This window comes from Podarcis liolepis, assembly GCF_965112155.1.
Source record: "Podarcis liolepis genome assembly, chromosome: 4".
NCBI lineage: Eukaryota > Metazoa > Chordata > Lepidosauria > Squamata > Lacertidae > Podarcis > Podarcis liolepis.
In genome coordinates this window covers 102,768,326-102,794,414 of record NC_139558.1, presented here as the reverse complement: position 1 = coordinate 102,794,414, position 26,089 = coordinate 102,768,326, and the positions used below count along the sequence as shown (strand labels likewise).

The following is a 26,089-nucleotide window of genomic DNA, read 5'->3' as shown; positions in this document are numbered from 1 at the left end:
GAAAGGACTGGGGAGGGAGGGGCCTTGGCTCTGGAGGACCTGGGCCCCCCCTGCTTCCTGGCCTCTCTAGGAAGGCAGCTCAGTTCCCTTTAACCCTTGCAGAGCTGCTTCCACTCAACTCATCTAAGAGCAGTTGGGCAGGGAAAGGTCTCCCTTGGGAGGTGGGGGACTCTCCTTCCTTGGAGGTTTCTAAGCAGAGATCGGACGGCTATCTGCCATGGATGCTTTAGCTGAGATTCCTGCCTTGCTGGGGTTGGACTAGATGACCCTGGGATCCCCTCCTATCTCTCCACTCCTGAATTCTAGGAGGAGCTTCCTTGCCTCCTGCAAAGCCCTTTTCCCTGCAAGCTCTTCCTCTGGTTTCTGGACAAGGGAGGGAAATGCTCAGAGTCCAGCCAAGAGCCTCACCCCCAAAAGGATATCTGGGCATTGGCGTAGCCGGGGGGGGGGGGGAGCAGCTGCCCCCTAAATGCATACAAAATAATAAGAATCTGAGAGAGGGCTGAGCGAGGGAGGACTCGGCTTGGCAAGGGTTAAAGGGAACAGAACTGCCTTCCTAGAGAGGACAGGAAGCAAGGGGGGGCAGGTCCTCCAGAGCCAAGGCCCCTCCCTCCCCAGTCCTTTCCTTGCTTTGGGGTCTCTCCTGCAAGGGCCGAATCGCAGCCCCCTCCCGGGATCTGGTGAGTCCATAGCTGTCAACTTTCAGATTTGAAAATAAGGGATCAGCAGCCTCACCTATCTACCAATCCGGGATAGGAGCAGGAAGCAGCGGGAAACGGCGCTGGAATAAGGTAATTTCCCGCAAAAAAAGGGAAGGTTGACAGCTAAGGGTGGGTCTCCTCTCTCCCCCCCAGAGGGTGCAGTGGGGAGACGGGGGTCCTCCTCATGTGGGGGGGACCCCAAGTCAGGGAGGAGAGGGTCCTGCCAGGGAGGGGCCAGGTCTGCCACGCTCTCCTTCCTGCAGATCAGAGGATCCCAAACTCATTTCACCCTCTGCCCCCCCTTCAGAAAAGATCTCTCTTCTTTAAACAAAGAAGTCCCTGGGACTTTAACTCTGTGTGACATCGCTCAGCCTCATTGCACAACAGAGGAAACATGTGCAAATGGTTTTCCAAAGCTGGACGGGGAGGTGGACTAGCCCCCCCCCCCACAAAAAAAACAACGGGGAGGGAGGAAGGAAAAGTAGGAAAGAGAGGCCAGGAATAAAGAGAGGGATCCCAGGCCATAGTCTGCCTGCTGCATTGGGGACCAGTTTCCCAGTCAGACAGCTCCCCATGGAGGCCACTGCAGCCATTCCCTCGCACCCAGAGCATGGCATCCCAGGACCACATCCTATTCCCAAAGGGATTGTTGCTGGCAAAGCAGGCCGAAATAGGCGCTGCTACTCACTGAGCCTCCAGGGACCTTTCCATCAGTGGCTGTATGTGCATTGTTAATAATAATAATAATAATAATAATAATAATAATAATAATAAAAGAATAAAAAATTACCCTCCTAAATTTCAAGGGAGATGTCTTTGGCCCTGCCCACTTGGCCCTCAGGGGGTTGGCCAGATACATACCTGGCCCTCAGAGCAAAGAAAAAGGGACCCCGCCCCAGAAGTCTATTCTGAGAGTGGCAGAGAGTCCAAGTGCAAGAAAAGGAGACAGAAGCAGCGGAGTGGGCGTAGGTGTGGGGGGCAACTCCTGAGGACCCCCACTAGAACCAAGCATCCATTTTTCACAAGATAGAAACGACTCCTTTGTCAGTAGGTTCCGATGTCATCAATTGACTGGAGGGATGGAGAAACGAGATTGATTCATCTCTCAGAAATCCCTTCAGTTGCCTCCACATTTTGCATTGCTAGAAGGCTAGAGATTTGTTTCTTCTCTTTCAAAAAGATAGCTCATGGTCTGGGATCTGGTGCAGTCCAGCCCTGGTTCCCAGCAAGACTCATCCATGCTTGCTCAGGGAACCATTTCCCCCCTGTCCTACAAATTCTGTAACAGAACAATGTATTTGCTTTGTAGGATTTGGTAGAGCTTCTCATTTAGACGGACAGAACTTGGCAGAAGACCAAAGGGTTCCTTCCGATCTCTCAGAGGCTTCCTGAGAGCACAGATGGATGAGCAAGACTCAGCTGGCCCTGGAACAGGAAGAGGCCATGCCAACCAAACTGGGAGCAGTGGGGGTTTCTGGGAAAACCCAGTGCAGAAGATCCTGGGTGAGGAGGACACCCTCCGCTCAGAGGTGCAGAGCCAGCAGCTGAGGCAGTTCTGCTGCCAGGAGGCCAAAGGACCCCGAGAGGTTTGCAGCCGACTCTACCACCTTGACCATCAGTGGCTGAAGCCAGAAAGGCACACGAAAGCTGAGATGCTGGACCTGGTGATCTTGGAGCAGTTCCTGGCTGTCCTTCCCCTGGAGATGGAGAGCTGGGTGAGGGACTGCGGAGCGGAGACCAGTTCCCAGGCAGTGGCCCTGGCTGAAGGTTTCCTCCTGAGTCAGGCAGAGGACAGAAAGCAGGTGAGAGAGACTTTCCTCTGGATACTCCCAAGGGGCTCCAAACAGGACAGAGAACATCCCATAATGGTCTGCTGATGGCCCATCCTTTTTCTGGGAAAGCATCCATGGAATGAGATCTCACATCCTTCAAGTCTTGCCATTCTCTTTCTAGTATTTCTCACCATTCTCTGTTTTGAATCCTTGTTTTTTTCCAGGGAAAGGATCTCTTTGCAGAAATGGACCTGGATTCCTGTGAGGCAGAGAGGCCTCCATTGGACACCAGAGAGAGGCCACTGGGTAAGGAGGAAGGTGGCTTTTCTCTGTTTGGTCTCATTCTGTTGGTTTCCCAACTCATCTGAGGGTTCTTTTCATCTTGTTTTGGGGGGAGACAGTTGGGAACAAGGGTCCAGAGGAGGGGAGATGTATTTCTGCACAACAAACATATGAAATGGGCACAAACCTCCAAATACTCTCAGTAGGTAAGTCCTTCTCAAAGGCCCATCTGTAGTTAGAGATGCCCTGTTTCACCTGTGAGAGAAGCAGGCACTCCTGGCGTCCTGCTTACCTTTTTTTCTCTTGCAGGTGGCAGAAGGATGCCGGCAAGACCTCCTGATCCGCCTTTTCATGGGGGCAAAAGGGAAGCAGCGGCTGTGGAACCAGATCAGGTCAGGGGAAGCTGCCTTGTGGGGACAGAGGCCGAGGGATGGAGCAATCTCATGGACTGGTTAGGCACAGAGGAGTGGTGGGAGGAAGCAGCCGGGGAACCAGGAAGGGAAGATGGCTCAGAGCCGAAGGAGTGGAGGTGGAGGAAGGATGAGCGGTCAGAGGGGCAAAAGGGAGAAGCCTGGGAAGAGGAGGTGTCAGAAGCTGAAGGGGCAACAGGGCTTAGTGAGCTGGGAGACTCTGTGGCAGAATGCAGTGCAGAATCAGAGGCAGAAGAGGAAGGAGGCGAGTGGGAGAGGAATGTTGAGAGGCTGAGGTGAGTCAGGAGAAGGAGGAGCCACCGGTGGCTCCCTCTCCTTTTGCCAGAAGCCACCCTCCCTGCTTGTCTCTGAGAGCCAGGAGACCCCCTGCATTGCAGGAATCTCTGCTAGATGGTCATTCAAAATAGGCTTATTTTATTTCTAGACTGATCACTGAAAGCAAAAATTTGTTTCTAAGCAGTGGACAAATGAGAACAAATAGTGGCCTGAAAACACAAGGTGGAGTACCACCTATTTGCACAAAGACGAATACCCATAATTAAAATGCAGAATAAAATAAGCATCCATAAATAAAATGTGCAGCAAAGCAATCCTATTGAAACAACACCACAATTTACAGGAAGGAAACAACAGAGCATTGTGGAGCAGATCATATTACTGCTGTCTCAGAGGAGGACTTTTCCCTTTTTCTTTTAGGGTCCAGTGTGCTTTGAAGATGTTGCTGTTCGTTTCACGGACGAGGAGTGGGCGTTGCTGGATCCTGACCAGAGAGCTCTGCATAAGGACGTCATGGAGGAGAATCGTGGGATCGTGGCCTCTCTTGGTAAGGCTCCCTGTGGGATCGTCATATCTGCCTGGAAATACAAAAAATACCTCTATGTGACCAATCTCATATATTTTCACAGAGCTCAACAGGGACCCCTATAACAGCTGGGAACCTAACACCCCCACAATAAACAGTAAATTACAGGGGGGTTTTTGAACAATTTTCTTCAAATTATTCCTTTTTCTACCATGATTGGGCTGGTCTGAACCGCCCAGGCCATATTCAATGTCAGCTTCAGAAAGATAAGTAGCACCAGGTTTTCTGTTTTTGCTCCTGTCAGTCTTGGATTGACCAAAGAGACGACTGACATTGGAGATGGAGGGGATGCCATGACTGGGCCAAACAAAATTCATCCCAGAGAAGAAGAGCTAGACTTATTGAATTTCAGGTAGAAGTTGCATTGGTGAAGATGATGATGATGATGATACAGTGGTACCTCAGTTTACAAACTTAATAATAATAATAGTAATAATAATAATATTAACAACAACAACAACAACAACAACAATAATAATAATACAACAATAATAATACAACAACAACAACAACAATAATAAGAAACTTAAAATTTTCCGGAAGAGGACTGTTCTTAAATGGAGGTACCACTGTAGTAATAATAATAATTTTTTATTTCTACCCTGCCCATCTGGCTGGGTTCCTCCAGCCATTCTGGGCGGCTTCCAACATATATATAAACATGAAACATAAATAATTATAATCTGATCCCATATAAAAAGAACATTAACTTTATTTTTATTTTTTTACCAATCAATTTTTATTGTTTTCTTTACACAGTCATTTTACAATACATTAAATCACATATATACTTTTAGCTCTGCCGAGCTTGCGACTTCCCTCCTTCCCTTCAGCAGGTATCCCTTATTTTCTCCAGTCGCATATTTTAATTTTTAACCTTGTATCTGTCTTATACATTGTAGGAGTTATTTCAATCCTGCCAGGGTTTTTAAATTTTTTACAATTATCCTTTAGGTACACAGTACATTTACTCCAACTTTCCTGAAATCTCTGATCTTCCTGATCCCGAATCCTGCCAGTCAGTTTGGCTAATTCCGTGTAGGTCATCATTTTCGTCTGCTACTCCACAATGGTGCGAACTTATTGTAATTTCCAGTTTGGGGCCAATATATTCCTTGCCGCAGCTGTGGCATACATAAATAGCCTTTGGTCTGTTTTCTTAACCTCCTTCCCCTTCAAACCCAACAAAAAAGCCTCTAGTTTTTTGGGAAAGGTATATTTAAGTACTTTCTTAAGTTCATTATAGATCAACTCCCAAAAATTCTTTACTTTATCACAAGTCCACCACATATGATAGAAGTCTCCATCCACCTTTTTTCATTTCCAGCATTTCTTATCCCTCATCCTATACATTTTCACCAATTTTACTGGTGTCAAATACCACCTATATATCATCCTCATTAAATTTTCTTTTAAAGCCGTACACGCCGTGAATTTCATACTTTTGTTCCGTAATTTTAGCCATGCATCCAGTTCAATAGTATGCCTAAAATCTATATCCCATTTTATCATTGCTTCTTTCACCTCTTCAACTTTTGAAACCATTCTAATAACAAATCATATATCTTAGATAGTATTCTACCTCTGCCTTCCTCTAATTCTAACTGAAATCTTGATTTTTTTATCCTTAAACCCGGCTTTCCTTTTATCCTCACTCAATATATCATTCACCTGATGGTATTGCAACCAACCTGTAAACATGCCCTCTCTTTACTCTTATGATTTAAGTTTTAACCCTTGTTCCATTTTTCTAATAATTTCCTCATAGGTGGCTCACCTTCCTTCCATATTTACTTTTTTAACTGTCAGTACCTCTATTGGTGATATCCACCATGGGGTTTTCCTTTCCAATAAATATTTGTTTCTTTCCCATACTTCATAAATTGACCTTCTGATCACATGGATTAAAAAACCTTTATGAACTTTTACCTTATCATACCACAGGTACGAGTGCCACCCCTACCTGTTGTCATGACCTTCTAAATCCAATAGGTCCGTATTTTCCAGTGTTATCCATTCCTTTAACAATACGAGACAGGATAATAGAGATTCATACCTGGTAAGGCAAATCCACCTCTTTCTTTTTCATCTATCAACATTTTCATTTTGATCCTCGGCTTCTTTCCCTGCCAGACAAATCTTGGCACTATTTTTTTGCCATTCTCTACATTGTCCTGTCCCTTTAATCAATGGAAATGTTTGGAATAAGAATAACATTCTAGGTAAAACGTTCATCTTAATCACCGATATTCTGCCCAAAAAGGATAATTTCAAACTGTTCCAAATTTCTAAATCCTTCTTAATCTCTCTCCATATGGTTTCATAATTATCTTTATACAATTTTCCCCCTGTTATCAACCAAATTCCAAGGTATCGTATTTTTTGCCCTATAGGACCCACTTTTTACCCTCCAAAAATGAAGGGGAAATCTGTGTGCGTCCTATGGGGTGAATGCAGGCTTTCGCTGAAGCTTGGAGAGCGAGAGGGGTCGGTGAGATGACTGGGGGCTCCATACGAACGCCACAGTTGGCGCCATAGATTTCTGATTGGGTTAATGTTTGGGCTATTCCCAAGCCATTCCAGCAGTGCAATACGATTATCTTTAAAGCACCTTTTGCACACAGCATGGAACATTCATGGAACTGAATCCTGTTGAAATAGGAAAGAAAGAAAGAAAGAAAGAAAGAAAGAAAGAAAGAAAGAAAGAAAGAAAGATTTGTATAAATAGAGACTTCCGGGTTAGCGCCATCGGCAATGGCGGAATTCCTCTGACTGGGAGGAATTTGCTTCGTGAAAATTTGGATCTGGCCGCCACGGCGAAGGCGGAGACCCACTATAAATCACAGGCAAGTGAAGCCTGTGAACGTGGGATTCGGCTGGCACCTTTTGCGCCTCCCTTACTCACGGGGAGACCCGGTTTGGGGGATCCGGAGCGACGCAGGGTGAGCGGCGCTGTGCTTCGAACCGACTGCTTTCTTCACGGAGCGAAGCTGTTGCCGGAGAGCGTTGACTTTTTCCTGTGGACAATTTGACTTTAAAGCAACTACCCGTGAGTAGAGTGAATAATTGGACTTTTAAAACGTTTTAATTTGGCATCGAACGGGGGAGGTTCAAAACAGGAAGTCCGCCTTCCCCTTTTGTAAATAGACTGAAGCAAAGAGGCTGCAAGCTAAAGTCTTGGAAAGCCTACTCTAAAGGACTAAATTTCCATCAGTAAAAAACATCTAACCCCCTTGGAAGCAGGAGAAGAGGGGGGAAGTGTTGGATCGTATATGCCTGCAGGAGAGAGTGAAGGAAGTTAGAACATCACCGCTCCGAACCTGGAAGCGGGCTGCCACTAAGATTGAGGATTGACGTGCTTTGAAATGTTTATTCACTGCAAATAGAACGTTCTTTGACAGTTTGCCAAATAAGAGAGATACATTGTTTTGACTGTCTCCGTCTGATTTTAAAAAGTAACTGTAGTGGTTGGGAGTTACTCGTGCGTAATCCTGCTCCGTTTGAGCTTCGGATTGCCTGGTTAAACCCTCCGGACTACGCAGCCCATTTTAGCGTGGCTGCTCTTAGTCACTCGTAGAATCTGTCTGTGGGCGTTTCTTAAAGCGTTGCCAACATAAGAGTTGTTTGACGCCCAATCTTCTCCTCCTCTCACTGCGCGGGAGTCTCCTGCGCAGGGTGGGCGTGGGCAGTGGGGTGCTGGGGCTCTCCTCGCTAATTTCCAATGAAGAGTCCTGGAGCCCCTGCACCTCCCTGTCCTGTTGCTCTCCCTGATCCCTGGTGTTACACTCATTCTCTTCCCCTTCTTCCCGGCTGAGTCTCCCTCTGGTGCTTGGACCTTCCCCTGCAGAATCAGAGACCCTCTCCTTCTCCCGTGCCTCTGATGGCAGTTCCCTGACATCCACCTCCCTCCCAGGGCCCCCTTCACTCCCCCTCCGACCTGGGGGCTCTACTGCCACCTCTTCTCTGGTCGGCGAGCCAAGGAAACCCCTGAAAGAGCTGTCCTCCTCGTCTGTGGATGTGAACACCTCTGCCCACCTGCCACGGTTCCCACCCAAGGAATAATCCTCCCAATCCGATTCTTCTTCGGATTCTGAAAACCCTTTGAAACTTTCTTCCTCCTCTGTGGTGCCGAACTGTTCTTCCCAGAACCGTTCTAAGGGCTTGGGTTTATCTGGGAATCGTCGGTGGAACTCTTCCACCATGTACTCATTGCCAACTGCCTCTGCGGGCACCCACGTGTTTTCCGACCAGGGCTCTCCTTCCCACGCCACCAAGTACTGCACCTGCCGCCCTCGCCACCTTGAGTCCACTATCTCTGCGGCCGCGCTGTGGTGTTCCCTCTCTTCTACCTGTGGTTGTGGCAAGACTTCTACCTCCCGCCCCTCGAATTCCCGCCCCTCTCTGTGTGGTGAGAGCAAGGACCTATGGAACACCGGATGTATTTTCATGTTGTTGGGCAACCTGAGCTTGAATGCCACTGGGTTTATCTGTTGTATGACTTCAAACGGGCCCAGTCTTCTGGGCTGCAACTTCTTGCACCCTCTCTTAAAGGGTAACCCTTGAGTGGACAACCACACGCGATCCCCCACTCTAATGGTTTCCCCTTCCCTGCGGTGTTTATCTGCTTGTTTCTTGTAACTGGCTTTGGCCCTTTCTAGGTTAGTCTTGAGCTGCTGATGTAACGCTTCCATTTCTTCCACAAACTGTTCAGCTGCAGGCACACTCCAGCTCTGTTCCTCATTACCCGGGAATGCCCTGGGATGACACCCATAATTGGCTAAGAAGGGGCTCATACCGGTGGACACATGTTCAGCATTATTGTACGCAAATTCTGCTAGCGCCAGTTTTTCTACCCAATCATTTTGCCTTTCGCTGACGTAGCAGCGTAAGTATTGCTGTAGTACACTGTTTGCCCTTTCCGCCTGCCCATTGGTTTCGGGGTGTCTCGCTGTCGAGAAGCTGACCTCGACTTGCAGTAGGCTCATGAGCTTCCTCCAGAACCGGGAAGTAAATTGCTTTCCGCGGTCCGATAAAACCCTCAAGGGGGCGCCATGCAGCCTAAAAATGTGTTCTACAAACAACCTTTCCGTTTCTTCCGCCGTCACGGCATGGGAACAGGCGATAAAGTGGCACATTTTGGTTAGCAAGTCGACCACTACCATGACTGCTGTTTTACCCCTCGATTTGGGCAAATCCGTCATGAAATCAATTGACACCACCTCCCAGGGTTTGTTTGGCGTGGGTAGGGGTTCCAGCAAACCTGCTGGCCTCGTGCGTTCCCCTTTGGCCCTCTGGCAGCGATCACACCCCCTTACATATTCACGTACATCTTCCCTCACCCGTGGCCACCAAAATTCTCGGGTCACCAGCATCATGGTTTTGTGTTGCCCAAAGTGCCCCGCTGTGGGGGTGTCATGAGTACCCTTCTCCTTAGAGCCTCCCCCGGTACATACATCGCCCCCCGGTAGTACAACACCCCGTCCTTCTCTTCAAACCCCTCTGGTGCTCCCCTCCCCGCTTGAAGTTCCCTGATTTTTGTCCGGGCCAATTCATCGTCCCAAGTGAGTCCTGCCAGTTCTCTCTTGCCCACTAGAGTACCCCCCCACACCCATCGGTCCTCCTTTATGACGTGGCGGGTCTCCGGCGGCCCCTCTCCTTCGAAGTACTCTGGTTTCCGTGAGAGAGCGTCTGCTCTCACGTTTTGCTCGCCGGGCACATACTGGATTTCAAAAGAAAACTTGGAAAACTCCTGCGCCCAGCGGATCTGTCTCTGGTTGAGCACCCGTGCTGTCCTCCAATATTCCAAGTTCTTATGATCTGTGCAGACCTGGATCTTATGCTGCGCCCCTATCAGCAAATGGCGCCACCGACGAAAGGCGGCGTAAATGGCTAGCAGTTCTCGGTCGTACACGGTGTAGTTTTGTTCCGACTTGCTCAGCTTCCTCGAGAAAAAGGCGCACGGTTTCCATTCTTGCTTGTTCAGTCCTGGCTGCAACAGAACCGCCCCTATGGCTCTGTCTGACGCGTCGGTCTCCACCCTCATTGGTTTCTCCAAATCCACATGTAGTAATTGTTCCTCCGACGCGAATGCCTTCTTCAATTTTTCAAAGGATTGCTGGGCTGCCTCTGTCCACACGAACTTCCTTTTACTACTGAGACAGTCCGTGATTGGGGCCGTCATGTGCGCAAAGTTTTTGATGAACTTCCGGTAGAAATTTCCAAAACCCATGAACCTCTGGACATCCTTTCGTGTCTTTGGGGTTTTCCACTCCAATACTGTTTGCACCTTGCTTGGGTCCATTGCTAAGCCTTTATCAGATAACTTGTACCCCAGGAACTCCACCTCTCGGGCATGAAACTGACATTTCTCTAGCTTGACCCACAACTGGTGTTTCTGCAAACGTTGTAGCACTTCCCTGACATCTCTCACATGTTGTTCCTCATTTTCCGAATAAATCAAGACGTCGTCGAGGAATGCCACACAGTTCTTGTAAAGCAGAGACCCCAACACGTGGTGCATAAAAGCTTGAAAACAGGCGGAGCCTGACTGTACTCCGAAAGGCATAACGAGATATTCAAAAGCTCCCAGGGGTGTGAACATGGTGGTCTTCCATTCATCCCCCTCTCTCATCCTGATCAAGTTGTAAGCCTTTGTCAGAATGTCATCAATTCTGGGCATCAGGAAAGTTACAGGTTCTGACACCAAATTTACGCCCCTGTAATCCACTACAAGCCTCGGTTTATCAGTGTCCTTTTTGTCCACGAAAAATACTGGACTGCCCCCCACTGCCTTGGACTCTCTTATAAACCCTCTCTTTAGGTTCTTGTCGATAAAGTCCCGTAGCTCCTTCATCTCTCTGTCAGACATGGCATACAGCTTACCCACCGGCAGCTGCGCCCCAGGGAGCAAATTGATCTGGCAATCGAACGGCCTGTGGGGGGGCAGTCTATCTGCCTCCCTTTCACTGAAAACCTCTTTCAGATCAGCATATTGCGGTGGCACCTCCCCTTTACCCTCCACTGCAGTGCTTGCCACTCTGGCTACGCTCATCCTTGGCGTTTCCCCTCCTAGGCAGTGCTGCAGGCAGTAGTCAGACCCAAAGCTGACGGTCCTCTGATGCCACGCCACCACCGGATCATGCTGTGCTAGCCAACTCATCCCCAATATTATTGGGGGGGCCCGCTAATGAGGCAACATGGAAAGCGATTGTCTCTGAGTGCCTAGACACTCTCATTCTCATCGGTGGGGTTTGGTGGGTAACTTCCCCCCCAATCAGCTCCCTCCCATCAATGGTGGTGACTTGCAGAGGTGCATCCAAAGGTAGTAGGTGAAGCTGATGCTCTAAGGCAAAGTCCCTGCTAAAAAAATTGCATGAGCTTCCTGAGTCCAGCATACCTTGAACCTTCACTGGGTGCCCATTTGGGAGCTCAAGCACCACCTCAATGGCAATCGCTGCTCTTGGGGAATCTGGTTTGGGCACATTCATTGGTTGTTGGCTCGGCTGCTGTGCCCGCTGATTGGCAGCCAAGCGCTTCCGTTTCCCTGCTCCGGGGTCTGGGGTTCCTCCTCCTCTCCCCTCACTGTCCCCACCATTGCTTGCCAGCCCTTTCTTTGTGGGCAGACTCTAGCAAAATGTCCTGGCTTTTGGCAAAGGAAACATTTCTTGGTCGTTTTTAGATCCTTTCCCTCCCTTTTGTGACTCTCTCTGGCGTTTGAAACTTCCTGGGCGCGCGCACTGCCTATTTCCATTGGCTCCGCCGGCGGGGAAGGCTGCCTAGGTATTCTAGGAATGCGGTAGTCATGACAACGCTGCTCTCTCCCTTCCCGCCTCTCTTGAGCCCGCGCTTCCTGTCGTACTCCTATCGCAAGGGCTGCCTTGGTCAGCTGGTCCATAGACTGTGGGCGGGGTGCGCGCAAAAGTTCATCCTTGACCGTTGGAGAAAGTCCCTCCTCAAATAGCATCTGAATGGGTTCTGCGTCCAGCTGCCACCCCAAACGATGAACAATCATGGCAAAACGTGACCAATAGTCTCTAACTGACCCTTCTCCCTGCTTACAGTTTAGCAGTTCCCGTTTGGTCACACTCTGCTGCACATCGCTACTGAACATAGCGTCCATCGCCTGAAAGAATTTCGATAGATCCTCCATGGCGTCATTCTGCGTCGCCATAAGCGGCTGAATCCACTCTCGCGCCCCGTCCTCCAAGTGCCCCACAATATAAGCAACTCGGGCTGCGTCATTTTCAAAATCATTTTTCTACAGCTTCAAGGCATATTCTATTTCTGTTCTAAATGCCCCATAATCTTGAGGCTTTCCCCCAAACTTGTGCACCAGTCCCGGTACCTTCCTCGCTAGGGGGGTGGGTTTCCCCTGAGCATCCAACGCCCGTCGTTCGTCCAGCCTCGCCGTCAGCATGGCTATGTGCTCTTCCAAATCGCGGTTTCTCTCCTCCAGCGATTGGCCTCCAGCCGCCCCTCCCGTGGCTCCAGCTCCTCCGGTCGTACTCATGATGCCCCCTTCTGCTTGTTGTGCACAAATAACCTTCAGGGACAGACAGATTGCTGTAGTGGTTGGGAGTTACTCGTGCGTAATCCTGCTCCGTTTGAGCTTCGGATTGACTGGTTAAACCCTCCGGACTACGCAGCCCATTTTAGCGTGGCTGCTCTTAGTCACTCGTAGAATCTGTCTGTGGGCGTTTCTTAAAGCATTGCCAACATAAGAGTTGTTTGACGCCCGATCTTCTCCTCCTCTCACTGCGCGGGAGTCTCCTGCGCAGGGTGGGCGTGGGCAGTGGGGTGCTGGGGCTCTCCTCGCTAATTTCCAATGAAGAGTCCTGGAGCCCCTGCACCTCCCTGTCCTGTTGCTCTCCCTGATCCCTGGTGTTACACTCTTCTCTTCCCCTTCTTCCCGGCTGAGTCTCCCTCTGGTGCTTGGACCTTCCCCTGCAGAATCAGAGACCCTCTCCTTCTCCCGTGCCTCTGATGGCAGTTCCCTGACAGTAACTGAAAACTCAAACTAACTAACTTTAATGCTTGAACTGCATCTTACTGCTTGAACTGCATTTAAAAGGGGACATTACGGACTGTTACAAATTGCAACTGTTTCCCTCTAGAGGAAGTTTTTGAAACTGTCACAGGAGCTGGATTAGGTAATTCCCAGCTGTAAGATAAAAACTGTGTGACTGTGGAACTGACCTTGAATTCTTTAAGTGTTATGGCAGATGGAAAGGGAAAGATAGACCAGTCAATCCCAGAAAAAACAACAAGGTCTGGGAAGTCTTGGCAGCAACCTAGGAGAGCCTCAACATCAGGTCCCCCTGCTTCCTCAGTGGCTGCATCAGTACATTCTAAAACAAGAGGAATGTCAACAGAAGAGGCATTAGCGGCTGCATTGGGTAAGATTAATGACGCATTGGAACATCTTAACAAGAAAGCAGACGCGACAAATGCGAAAGTGGATGCTGCAACTATTAAAATTGATTTAAATACAGAAAGTATAAATAATTTGGGACAAAAGGTGAATACTAATACAGAAACCATTCAGAAATTGATACAGGAATCTACTTTGATCCGACAGACCGCACAGGAAGCCAGGGAAAAAGTTGCTGTTGTAGAAGATAAAGTAACACAACTGGAGGCAGAGAGGGTCCCAGATCTACAGAGGCAACTTGGTGACCATAAGCTGACGCTTTCTATGATTGAGCTCAAAGAAAAACAGACAAATTTGAGGATTAGAGCTGTACCTGAACTGGAGAAGGACAGTTTGATAGAATTTCTCACGCATGAAAAATGAAACTATGAAAAACGTTGGATTGAAGTGAAAAAGGACTTAGAAATATGGTCAAATTTGAAGTTATCATTGCTAGGTCGAATTGCTGCGATAAAAATGAATGTATTGCCAAGGATGTTGTTTTTGTTTCAAAATCTGCAAATTATAGACAAGATGGACTGTTTCAAGAAGTGGTAGAGAAATATTTCCTGATTTGTCTGGCAGGGCAAGAAGCCTCGAATAAAATTTAAGATATTAACTGATGCTGGATTTGCCCTGCCAGACTTTAAACTTTACTATGAATCAGCTGCTTTTTGCTGGCTGAGAGAATGGCTGCTTCTTGAAAACACTGATGTGTTGGACTTAGAAGGTTTCAAGAATGTATTTGGTTGGCATGCATATCTGTGGTATGATAAGGTAAAAGCACATAAAGCGTTTACAAACCAAAAGGGGAAAAGAGAGGACCCAAATAATTATCGCCCAGTCAGTCTGACATCAATACCAGGGAAGATTCTGGAGCAGATCATTAAGCAAACAGTCTGTGAGCACCTAGAAAGGAATGCTGTGATCACCAATAGTCAGCATGGATTTCTGAAAAATAAGTCATGTCAGACTAACCTGATCTCGGTTTTTGACAGAATTACAAGCCTGGTAGATGAAGGGAACGCAGTAAATGTACCCTACCTTGATTTCAGCAAGGCATTTGACCAGGTGGCCCATGATATTCTTGTAAAGAAGCTGGTAAAATGCGGTCTTGACTATGCTACCACTCAGTGGATTTGTAACTGGCTGACTGACCGAACCCAAAGGGTGCTCATCAATGGTTCCTCTTCATCCTGGAGAAGAGTGACTAGTGGGGTGCCACAGGGTTCTGTCTTGGGCCCGGTCTTATTCAACATCTTTATCAACGACTTGGATGATGGACTCAAGGGCATCCTGATCAAATTTGCAGATGACACCAAACTGGGAGGGGTGGCTAACACCCCAGAGGACAGGATCACACTTCAAAACGACCTTGACAGATTAGAGAACTGGGCCAAAACAAACAAGATGAACTTTAACAGGGAGAAATGTAAAGTATTGCACTTGGGCAAAAAAAAATGAGAGGCACAAATACAAGATGGGGGACACCTGGCTTGAGAGCAGTACATGTGAAAAGGATCTAGGAGTCTTGGTTGACCACAAACTTGACATGAGCCAACAGTGTGACGCGGCAGCTAAAAAAGCCAATGCAATTCTGGGCTGCATCAATAGGAGTATAGCATCTAGATCAAGGGAAGTAATAGTGCCACTGTATTCTGCTCTGGTCAGACCTCACCTGGAGTACTGTGTCCAGTTCTGGGCACCACAGTTCAAGAAGGACACTGACAAACTGGAACGTGTCCAGAGGAGGGCAACCAAAATGGTCAAAGGCCTGGAAACGATGCCTTATGAGGAACGGCTAAGGGAGCTGGGCATGTTTAGCCTGGAGAAGAGGAGGTTAAGGGGTGATATGATAGCCATGTTCAAATATATAAAAGGATGTCACATAGAGGAGGGAGAAAGGTTGTTTTCTGCTGCTCCAGAGAAGCAGACACGGAGCAATGGAGCCAAACTACAAGAAAGAAGATTCCACCTAAACATTAGGAAGAACTTCCTGACAGTAAGAGCTGTTCGACAGTGGAATTTGCTGCCAAGGAGTGTGGTGGAGTCTCCTTTTTTGGAGGTCTTTAAGCAGAGGCTTGACAACCATATGTCAGGAGTGCTCTGATGGTGTTTCCTGCTTGGCAGGGGGTTGGACTCGATGGCCCTTGTGGTCTCTTCCAACTCTATGATTCTATGATTCTATAATCTGCTAGAAAATAAAACCCCAAGATGGTTGTCACCAATGGAAGCGAAGGCACAGAAAAAACTCAATATGGAGGCCAAATGGCCGAAATATTGGGAAATTTTGGAACAAGATGGAGACAGAGTAAAACTGCAGAGTTTTGAAAAATTAAAAAACAAAGTGCGAGATTGGCTCCATTATTATCAAATAATGGAGGCATATAATTTGGATACAAAAGTTGGCTTCCAGGTGGAAAAATCAAAATTGGAAACAGAATTGTTAGATCCCAAAATTAGGAATTTGTCAAGAATGTAGAACTTGCTGTTGAAATGGAACACTCAGGATGAAATGGTGAAATCAGTTATGATTAAATGGGCACAAGATGTTGGACATAACATTATGATGGCTGACTGGGAACAGTTATGGACCACAGGTATGAATTTTACGGCATGCAATGCCCTAAGAGAGAATTTAATGAAAATGATTTACAGGTGGTACATGACACCAGTCAAGCTTGCAAAAATTTACCATTTGCCCGAAAATAAATGTTGGAAATGTAATGAGATTGAAGGTACATTCTTTCACCTCTAGTGGACATGCCCAAGGATTAAGACATTCTGGGAGATGATTTATAATGAAATGAAAAAGGTATTTAAATATACCTTTCTGAAGAATCCAGAGGCCTTTCTCCTGGGCATAGTTGGCCAATTGGTGCCAAAGAAGGACAGAACTTTATGTATGCAACAACAGCAGCAAGAATACTCATTGCGAAGTATTGGAAGACACAAGATTTACCCACCCGGGAAGAATGGCAGATGAAGTTGATGGACTATATGGAATTGGCGGAAATGACTGGCAGAATCCGAGACCAGGGAGAAGAGTTGGTGGAAGAAGATTGGAAAAAATTTAAAGATTATTTACAGAAATATTGTAAAATTAATGAGATTTAGAAAAATGGTGGAATGAAGTTATAGGGCTTTGGCAGAAATGTTATAAGGAACTAGGTACAGATAGATTGTTAATGTATTAAAGGGAAAAAACAAGGTTAGAATATGTTAAGATTAATTACAGGACAGAAAACAGAGGAAGGTGGGAAGGAATTGCTGAAACAGTTAATTGAAGTGGAATACAAAAAGGGAGGCGTGAGGAAGTCAATGAAACAAGTGAATGAAGGTTAAGATTGGAAATATTGGATGTGTGTTTAATTGTTTTTGTTTTGTTTTGTTAACTCAATGTTTTATGTAGTGTTTTTGTTTTTGTATTATATTGATTTGTTTAATTCCTTTTTTTCTTTCTCTTTTTGTAATCTTTAAACTCTTAATAAATATTACTTTAAAAAAAAAAGATTTGTATAAATATATATAGAAATGCTTCAGTATCTGGGAAAAGATCACTTGTGGAACGCTTCAGTTTGGGCTCAACATTCCCATTAATGACGCAAATTCTGCCCACACCTTTTGCTGCCATACAACCCCAGATCATCACACTGTCTGGGTGTTTCACAGTCGGTGTAATGCAAGTAGGATGTAAATCTTCTCTGATTCTTCTCCTCTTGCCCAGTTAAAGAAACTTGCGTATTTCATGCCATCACTACCAAGCAAGGTAGTGTCCAATTGTTCCGCTGTCCAGTTAACATGGGTTTAATCTTTTCAACTTTTGCTTGAGCGATTACAATGGCTTTTTCCTTAGAATTCTAACATTTAGATCAGTCCTTGCACTCAACTTCCCATTACATTGCGCCATGTCATCTTTTATACACCCAGAAGATTTTCTTCTGTCATGTAGGCACAGTCTCTCCACTCGTCCATCATCACTTGCCTTTGTGCACCTTTTCCTGCCTTTACCAGTCAGATTTTGTAGTGACTGAGTCTCCTTATACCCCTTCAAAAATATAGAAAGTCCAGCTTTTTGTTTTGTTTTCCCCAATCTTTCATCTAATTTCTTCATAACTGTAGCTTTGTTCACTTAATATTAGAATCTTACATCACTTTCTGGGTGACCAGTCAACTCTTTGTGCCATTTCTATAATTTTATTATGTTTTACAACCTCACTAAATGAAAGAACACAAAAAACCAAACAACTTGATAGCAATCACATAACACACTGAAAAAAGTCAACCTAAGCAAGTTGTGCTTCCTTTTTTGGTTATTGGCTATAACGTTTGATAAAATACAGGTAATTGAACAAACTTTGTTGGATTACATTCTTGATTAAATTATCTTTCCATTGATATATAATTATATGACATTACTCCAAAAGAAGTGGTGTTTTGAGTCGTCAAACCTCTGAAATACACTTTTTTCCGGAAGTCGTCCACAATTTTGACCACGACTGTACAGTGGTACCCCGCAAGACGAATGCCTCACAAGACGGAAAACCCGCAAGACGAAAGGGTTTTCTGTTTTGGAGGCGCTTCGCAAGACGAATTTCCCTATGGGCTTGCATCGCAAGACGAAAGCCCATAGGGAAATGCTGGCGGTCGGGAGCAAAGACTTTCGCCCACAGCCGGCCTTCAGAAGAGGACCTCTTCTGAAGGCCGGCGGGGGGCAAAAGTCTTTGCTCCCCCCCCCCGCCTGCCTTCCCCCCGCCTGCCCCGGGCGATCTTAAAATGCTGGCGGGCGGGAGCCAAGCGTTCGCTGCCGACCCCCAGCATTTTAAAATCTCCCCGTGTCCCGGGGAAATTTTAAAATGCTGGGGGTCGGGAGCGAAGCGTTCGCTGCCGACCCCCAGCATTTTAAAATCTCCCCGTGTCCCGGGGAAATTTTAAAATGCTGGGGGTCGGGAGCGAAGCGTTCGCTGCCGACCCCCAGCATTTTAAAATCTCCCCCTGTCCCGGGGAGATTTTAAAATGCTGGGGGTCGGCAGCGAACGCTTCGCTCCCGACCCCCAGCATTTTAAAACGCTGTTCCGAAGCGGGGGGGCGGGAACACCTGCCCCAGCCGCCCCACTTCGGAACGCTGTTCCGAAGGGAGGGGGCGGAAACACCTGCCCCAGCCGCCGGGCTTCGTAGCGCTGCTGCGAAGCCGGGCGGGGGGGGCGGGAACACCTGCCCCAGCCACCCCGCTTCGGAACGCTGCTCCGAAGCCGGGCGGGGGGGCGGGAACACCTGCCCCAGCCGCCGGGCTTCGTAGCGCTGCTGCGAAGCCGGGCGGGGGGGGGCGGGAACACCTTTTGAAGGCGGGCGGGGGGCGAAAGTCTTTGTCCCCCCTGCCTGCCTTCCCAGGGGCTTTTAAATCGCCCCGGACAGCGGAGAAGTCCTCCGCTGTCCCGGGGCGATTTTAAAATGCCACCCGCCAGCATTTTAAGATCGCCCGGACTGCGGAGAAGTCCTCCGCTGTCCCAGGTTTTTTCAAAATGCTGGGGGTGGGAAGAAAAGCCCTTGTTCCCCCCCCCCAGCCTTCAGAAGAGGTCCGGGGACAGACTGTCCCCGGACCTGGTCTGAAGGCGGTTTCCCTAGGAACGCATTAATTGATTTTCAATGCATTCCTATGGGAAACCATGCATCGCAAGACGAAAAAACCGCAAGACGAAGAGACTTGCGGAATGAATTAATTTCGTCTTGCGAGGCACCACTGTATAACAAAGCAACATTCAACAACTCATCAGAATCTCATAATAAACAAACAACACAGGTAATGAACACACACCCAACTCCCTTCAGATCTTCTCCATTTGTTCCTGAGGCTCTAATCCCTTTTTGTTTCCATTGCAGATGGTGATGAATTGAAAATCGAGAACAAAGGTGACAACGACAAAATCCTCAGAGAGGAGAAGCCATGTGAAAATTTGGAGTGTGGGGAAACTTTCAGTCAGAGCTCCTTTTCGACTTCCTATCAACAAAATCTCCTTGGAAAGAAACTATATCAATGCATGGAATGTGGAAAGAGCTTCAGTCAGAGCTCCTCTCTCACTTCCCATCAAAGAATTCATACAGGGGAGAAACCTTTTCAGTGCTTTGAATGTGGAAAGAGCTTCATTCACAGCCACAGTCTCACTTCCCATCACAGAATTCATACAGGGGAGAGACCTTTTCAGTGCTTTGAATGTGGAAAGAACTTTAGTCACAGCCACAGTCTCACTTACCATCAAAGAACTCATACAGGGGAGAAACCTTATCAGTGTGTGGAATGTGGGAAAAGCTTAACTCATAGCTCCTCTCTCACTTCCCATCAAAGAATTCATACAGGGGAGAAACCCTATCAGTGTGTGGAATGTGGAAAGAGCTTCACTCATAGCTTCTCTCTCACTTCCCATCAAAGAATTCATACAGGGGAGAAACCCTATCAGTGTGTGGAATGTGGAAAGAGCTTCACTCACAGCCACAGTCTCACTTCCCATCAAATAATTCATACAGGGAAGAAACCCTATCAGTGTGTGGAATGTGGAAAGAGCTTCACTCACAGCCACAGTCTCACTTCCCATCAAAGAATTCATACAGGGGAGAAACCCTATCAATGTGTGGAATGTGGAAAGAGCTTCAGTCAGCATGCCCATCTCACTAAGCATCAGAGAATTCATACAGGGGAGAAACCCTATCAGTGTGTGGAATGTGGAAAGAGCTTCAGGCAGAGCGCCAATCTCACTTTCCATCAAAAAATTCATACAGGGGAGAAACCTTTTCAGTGCTTTGAATGTGGAAAGAGCTTTAGTCGCAGCCACAGTCTCACTTCCCATCAAAGAATTCATACAGGGGAGAAACCCTATCAGTGTGTGGAATGTGGAAAGAGCTTCAGTCAGAGTGCCCATCTCACTAAGCATCAGAGAATTCATACAGGGGAGAAACCCTATCAGTGCTTTGAATGTGGAAAGAGCTTCAGCCAGAGTGCCCTTCTCACTAAGCATCAGAGAATTCATACAGGGGAGAAACCCTATCAGTGTGTGGAATGTGGAAAGAGCTTCAGTCAGAGTGCCCATCTCACTAAGCATCAGAGAATTCATACAGGGGAGAAACCCTATCAGTGCTTTGAATGTGGAAAGAGCTTCAGTCAGAGTGCCCTTCTCACTAAGCATCAGAGAATTCATACAGGGGAGAAACCCTATCAGTGTGTGAAATGTGGAAAGAGCTTCAGGAAGAGCTCCAATCTCACTAAGCATCAGAGAATTCATACAGGGGAGAAATCCTATCAGTGTGTGGAATGTGGAAAGAGCTTCAATCAGAGGTCCTCTCACTTCCCATCAAAGAATTCATACAGGGGAGAAACGCTATCAGTGTGTGGAATGTGGAAAGAGCTTCAATCAGAGGTCCTCTCTCACTTCCCATCAAAGAATTCATACAGGGGAGAAACCCTACCAGTGTGTGGAATGTGGAAAGAGCTTCAGTCAGAGTGCCCATCTCACTAAGCATCAGAGAATTCATACAGGGGAGAAACCCTATCAGTGTGTGGAATGTGGAAAGAGCTTCAATCAGAGGTCCTCTCTCACTTCCCATCAAAGAATGCATACAGGGGAGAAACCCTATCAGTGTGTGGAATGTGGAAAGAGCTTCAGTCGGAGTGCCCATCTCACTAAGCATCAGAGAATTCATACAGGGGAGAAACCCTATCAGTGTGTGGAATTTGGAAAGAGCTTCAGTCAGAGTGTCCTTCTCACTAAGCATCAGAGAATTCATATAGGGGAGTAACCCTATCAGTGTGTGGAATGTGGAAAGTGCTTCAGTGAAAGCTCCTCTCTTTGTTTTCCCATCAGAGAATTCATACAGGTTAGAGAGAAAAAGGCGACGTGGCCTACATACATAGATTTGCTGAAGGGAAATGGTAATTAAAAGAATATGAGGAAATAAAAGATCATTTGCAGAGTTGGTTACACTACAGACAATTACATGAGCTGTACAAGGAAGATAATAAGAAAAGGTTTAGTTATACATTTTCTAGATTTCAACAGGAAATTATAGAAGAAGTGCAGGTGCTGAAGAAAGTGTATAGTATTTTCATAGAATCATAGAGTTGGAAGAGACCACAAGGGCCATCGAGTCCAACCCCCTGCCAAGCAGGAAACACCATCAGAGCACTCCTGACATATGGTTGTCAAGCCTCTGCTTAAAGACCTCCAAAGAAGGAGACGCCACCACACTCCTTGGTAGCAAATTCCACTGTCAAACAGCTCTTACTGTCAGGAAGTTCTTCCTAATGTTTAGGTGGAATCTTCTTTCTTCTAGTTAGGATCCATTGCTCCGTGTCCGCTTCTCTGGAGCAGCAGAAAACAACCTTTCTCCCTCCTCTATGTGACATCCTTTTATATATTTGAACATGGCTATCATATCACCCCTTAACCTCCTCTTCTCCAAGCTAAACATGCCCAGCTCCCTTAGCCGTTCCTCATAAGGCATCGTTTCCAGGCCTTTGACCATTTTGGTTGCCCTCCTCTGGACACGTTCCAGTTTGTCAGTGTCCTTCTTGAACTGTGGTGCCCAGAACTGGACACAGTACTCCAGGTGAGGTCTGACCAGAGCAGAATACAGTGGCGCTATTACTTCCCTTGATCTAGATGCTATACTCCTATTGATGCAGCCCAGAATTGCATTGGCTTTTTTAGCTGCCGCGTCACACTGTTGGCTCATGTCAAGTTTGTGGTCAACCAAGACTCCTAGATCCTTTTCACATGTACTGCTCTCAAGCCAGGTGTCCCCCATCTTGTATTTGTGCCTCTCATTTTTTTTGCCCAAGTGCAATACTTTACATTTCTCCCTGTTAAAATTCATCTTTGTTTTGGCCCAGTTCTCTAATCTGTCAAGGTCGTTTTGAAGTGTGATCCTGTCCTCTGGGGTGTTAGCCACCCCTCCCAGTTTGGTGTCATCTGCAAATTTGATCAGGATGCCCTTGAGTCCATCATCCAAGTCGTTGATAAAGATGTTGAATAAGACCGGGCCCAAGACAGAACCCTGTGGCACCCCACTAGTCACTCTTCTCCAGGATGAAGAGGAACCATTGATGAGCACCCTTTGGGTTCGGTCAGTCAGCCAGTTACAAATCCACTGAGTGGTAGCATAGTCAATTCCGCATTTTACCAGCTTCTTTACAAGAATATCATGGGGCACCTTGTCAAATGCCTTGCTGAAATCAAGGTAGGCTACATCCACTGCGTTCCCTTCATCTACCAGGCTTGTAATTCTGTCAAAAAACCGAGATCAGGTTAGTCTGACATGACTTATTTTTCAGAAATCCATGCTGACTATTGGTGATCACAGTATTCCTTTCTAGGTGCTCACAGACTGTTTGCTTAATGATCTGCTCCAGAATCTTCCCTGGTATTGATGTCAGACTGACTGGGCGGTAATTATTTGGGTCCTCTCTTTTCCCCTTTTTGAAAATAGGGACAACATTTGCCCTCCTCCAGTCTGCCGGGACTTCACCTCCTCTCCAGGAATTCTCAAAGATGACTGCCAGTGGTTCTGAGATCACATCTGCTCTTCTTTTAATACTCTTGGATGCAGTTCATCTGGCCCTGGAGACTTGAATACAGCTAAACTGGCCAAGTATTCTTGTACCATCTCCTTAGTTATTCTGGGCTGTGTTTCCTTATATCTTGTCCAGACATTCAACAATGCTTTTCTAACAATATGGTTTGTAAACACTTTATGTGCTTTTACCTTATCATACCACAGATATGCATGCCAACCAAATACATTGTTGAAACCTTCTAAGTCCAACACATCAGTGTTTTCATCATTTGCTTCAAATTCTTCAGGTCGGGCATTGTTTTCTTTATCGGAGAAGACTGAGGCAAAGAAGGCATTGAGGAGTTCAGCCCTTTCTGTGTCCCCTGTTTGCATTTCACCATCTTCTCCTCTGAGTGACCCCACTGTTTCTTTGTTCTTCCTTTTGCTACAAACATACCCATAAAAGCCTTTTTTGTTGCTTTTAACCTCTCTAGCAAGCCTGAGTTCATCCTGTGCTTTAGCTTTTCTGACTTTGTGTCTACACGTGCTGGCTATTTGTTTGAATTCCTCTTTGGTGGTTTCCCCCCTTTTCCATTTTTTGTACACATCCTTTTTTAATCTTAACTCAGTTAAAAGTTCTTTAGATAGCCACCCTGGCTTCTTTAAGCACCTTCTATGTTTCCGTCTCATTGGTATTGCCTGACGTTGTGCTTTTACTATCTCCCTCTTAACAAACTCCCAGCCATCATGAACTCCCTTTCCTTTTAGTATTACTGTCCATGGGATCTCACCCAGCACTTCCCTAAGTTTTATGAAGTCGGCTTTCTTAAAGTCAAGAAATTGAGTCCTAGTATGCTTGGCTGCTCCTTTCCGCTGTATAGTAAACTTCAGAAGAGCATGATCACTCGCGCCTAATGATCCTTCCACTTCTACCCCACTAACCAGGTCATCAACATTGGTTAGGACCAGATCTAAAATGGCTGTTCCTCTTGTTGCTTCTCCCACTTTCTGGACAATGAAGTTGTCTGCAAGGCCAGTGAGGAATCTGTTTGATCTTATGCTCTTGGCTGAGTTTGACATCCAGCAAATATCTGGGTAATTGAAGTCCCCCATTACTACTATCTCCCTTCCTTTTGCATGCTTGGCCATCTGTTCCAGGAAGGCATCATCTATGTGCTCCGTTTGGCTTGGGGATCTATAGTAAACTCCCACAATGAGGTCACTGTTATTCTTCTCTCCCTTAATTTTGACCCAAATGCTCTCACTTTGGCTTTGAGGTTCTAAATCTTGGATCTCTTCACAGGTATACACATCCCTGACATATAACGCCACTCTTCCTCCTTTCTTGTCTGGTCTGTTTCTCTGAAATAGATTGTATCCCTCCATTATTACATTCCAATCGTGAGACTTATCCCACCAGGTTTCAGTGATGCCTATTATGTCATATTTAGTTTGCTGTACCAAGAGCTCAAGCTCATCTTGTTTATTTCCCATGCTTTGTGCATTAGTGTACAGACATTGAAGCCCATTAATCATTCCCCCGTGTCTCTTATTTAAGGATTTTTTCCTCCCACCACTAGGTCTGCGTGCTGTTTGCTCCATTTGGTCTATGACATTTGGATGATCATCTTCATCAATTGATAGACTCCTACCTTAAGGAGCACTGTCTCCCTCCCCCACATTAGTCAGTTTAAAGCCCTCCTGATGAGGTTTCTGAGATTTTTGGCAAAAACATTCCTCCTAACCGTTGTGAGGTGCAGCCCATCGCTTGCCAGAAGTCCATCTTCAAGAAACTGCAGTCTGTGATCTAAGAATCCAAACCGTTCCTGTTTACACCATTTGTGAAGCCAGCTATTCACTTCCACTATTTTCCCCTCTCTCCCTGGGCCACGTCGTTCAACTGGGAGGACAGGGAAAAATTTTGCTAGAATGGGGAACAAAAGATGAGGTCGAATCGGTCATGATCAAATGAACACAAAATATAGGACATAACATACAATTTGAGGACTGGGAAAAATTGTGGAAAGTAAATTTGAAATTTACAGACTGTTATCTTTTGAAAGAAAACTACAGTGGTACCTCAGTTTACATACGCTTCAGGTTGCATACACTTCAGGGTACAGACTCCAGTAACCCAGAAATAGTACCTCAGGTTAAGAACTTTGCTTCAGGATCAGAACAGAAATTACGCTGAGGCGGCAGCAGGAGGCCCCATTAGCTAAAGTGGTGCTTCAGGTTAAGAACAGTTTCAGATTAAGAACGGATCTCTGGAATGAATTAAGTACTTAACCCGAGGTACCACTGTAGTTGGAAAATGTATAGATGGTATATTACACCAGTACAGAAAGCAAAAATATATAAAACCGAGTCAAACATATGATGGAAATGTAAAGAAAAAGAAGAGACTTTTAATCATAGCTGGTGGAAATGTAGAGAAGTTTAAAAATTGTGGGAAATGATATATAATGAATTGAAAAAAAATGTTCAAATTGACATTTGTAAAAAAAACCAGAAGCTGAATTCAGTGCATTGTCAGAGCTTTGTAGGGAACTAGAGTTATAAAGTGTTTGGTCCAAGAGATCTGTGTAGAGTGTTGCTTGCCCATCACCATTTGGGAAGACAATCAACCCTGTTTGAAGTTAGCAGAGTCTGGACAGTTTATGTCCAGAACCAAACATTTGGACATACGTTTCCAAAATGCATGTCAGAGTGTTCAGACAGGCTTAGTGAAGCTGAAGTACTGTCCGAGCCAGAAGAATCTGGCAATGGGTTCACTAAACCTTTGAGCTTCCAAAAACGGGGAGTTCTGTGAAGGGTTGGGTTTGGGGTAAGTGGTATTGCTTACATTCCCCCCAGCAGTACAGGATGAGAGGGGGTGTGAGGAGACCCAGAGCTTATAGGGTTAATAGCTCGGGAAGTTATATCCTGTCGCTGGGGGTGTGTTCACATACGGGGTTTGTACACTTTGTAATGTGAAATACTTTACTTTCTGTTTTGCTTTGAAGGGGAGAGACAGCATGTCAGCTCTTTCTCCCGGACTGCTGATTTATTTTGCCGCTGTACAATAAAGCTTCTTAGATTAGAAAGAA

General features: G+C 46.3%; 2 protein-coding genes across 2 annotated transcripts in view; one reads left to right on the top strand and one right to left on the bottom strand.

Moving 5' to 3' along the window:
- The window catches only part of LOC310705065 (uncharacterized protein), a 177,096-nt gene that overhangs the window by 64,575 nt on the left and 86,432 nt on the right, over nt 1-26,089 (bottom strand). The gene's annotated exons all lie outside the window — the stretch shown is intronic.
- Nucleotides 475-26,089, top strand: LOC310705082 (uncharacterized protein). Its single transcript, XM_083499456.1, has 7 exons — nt 475-830; nt 2,011-2,503; nt 2,698-2,779; nt 3,065-3,147; nt 3,883-4,009; nt 19,338-20,784; nt 20,867-26,089. The coding sequence occupies exons 2-7, from the start codon at nt 2,102-2,104 to the stop codon at nt 21,243-21,245; spliced, it is 2,520 nt and encodes an 839-aa protein (XP_083355582.1). The 5' UTR covers nt 475-830; nt 2,011-2,101; the 3' UTR covers nt 21,246-26,089.

Bases quoted from the DNA above. Each gene is read 5' to 3' on its own strand.
- LOC310705082 (XM_083499456.1), top strand. From the start codon at position 2,102: ATGGATGAGCAAGACTCAGCTGGCCCTGGAACAGGAAGAGGCCATGCC. The intron at 4,010-19,337 runs GTAAGGCTCCCT...TTTCCATTGCAG, and splicing joins TGGGATCGTGGCCTCTCTTG to ATGGTGATGAATTGAAAATC. The intron at 20,785-20,866 runs GTCCTCTCACTT...CTTCAATCAGAG, and splicing joins GGAAAGAGCTTCAATCAGAG to GTCCTCTCTCACTTCCCATC.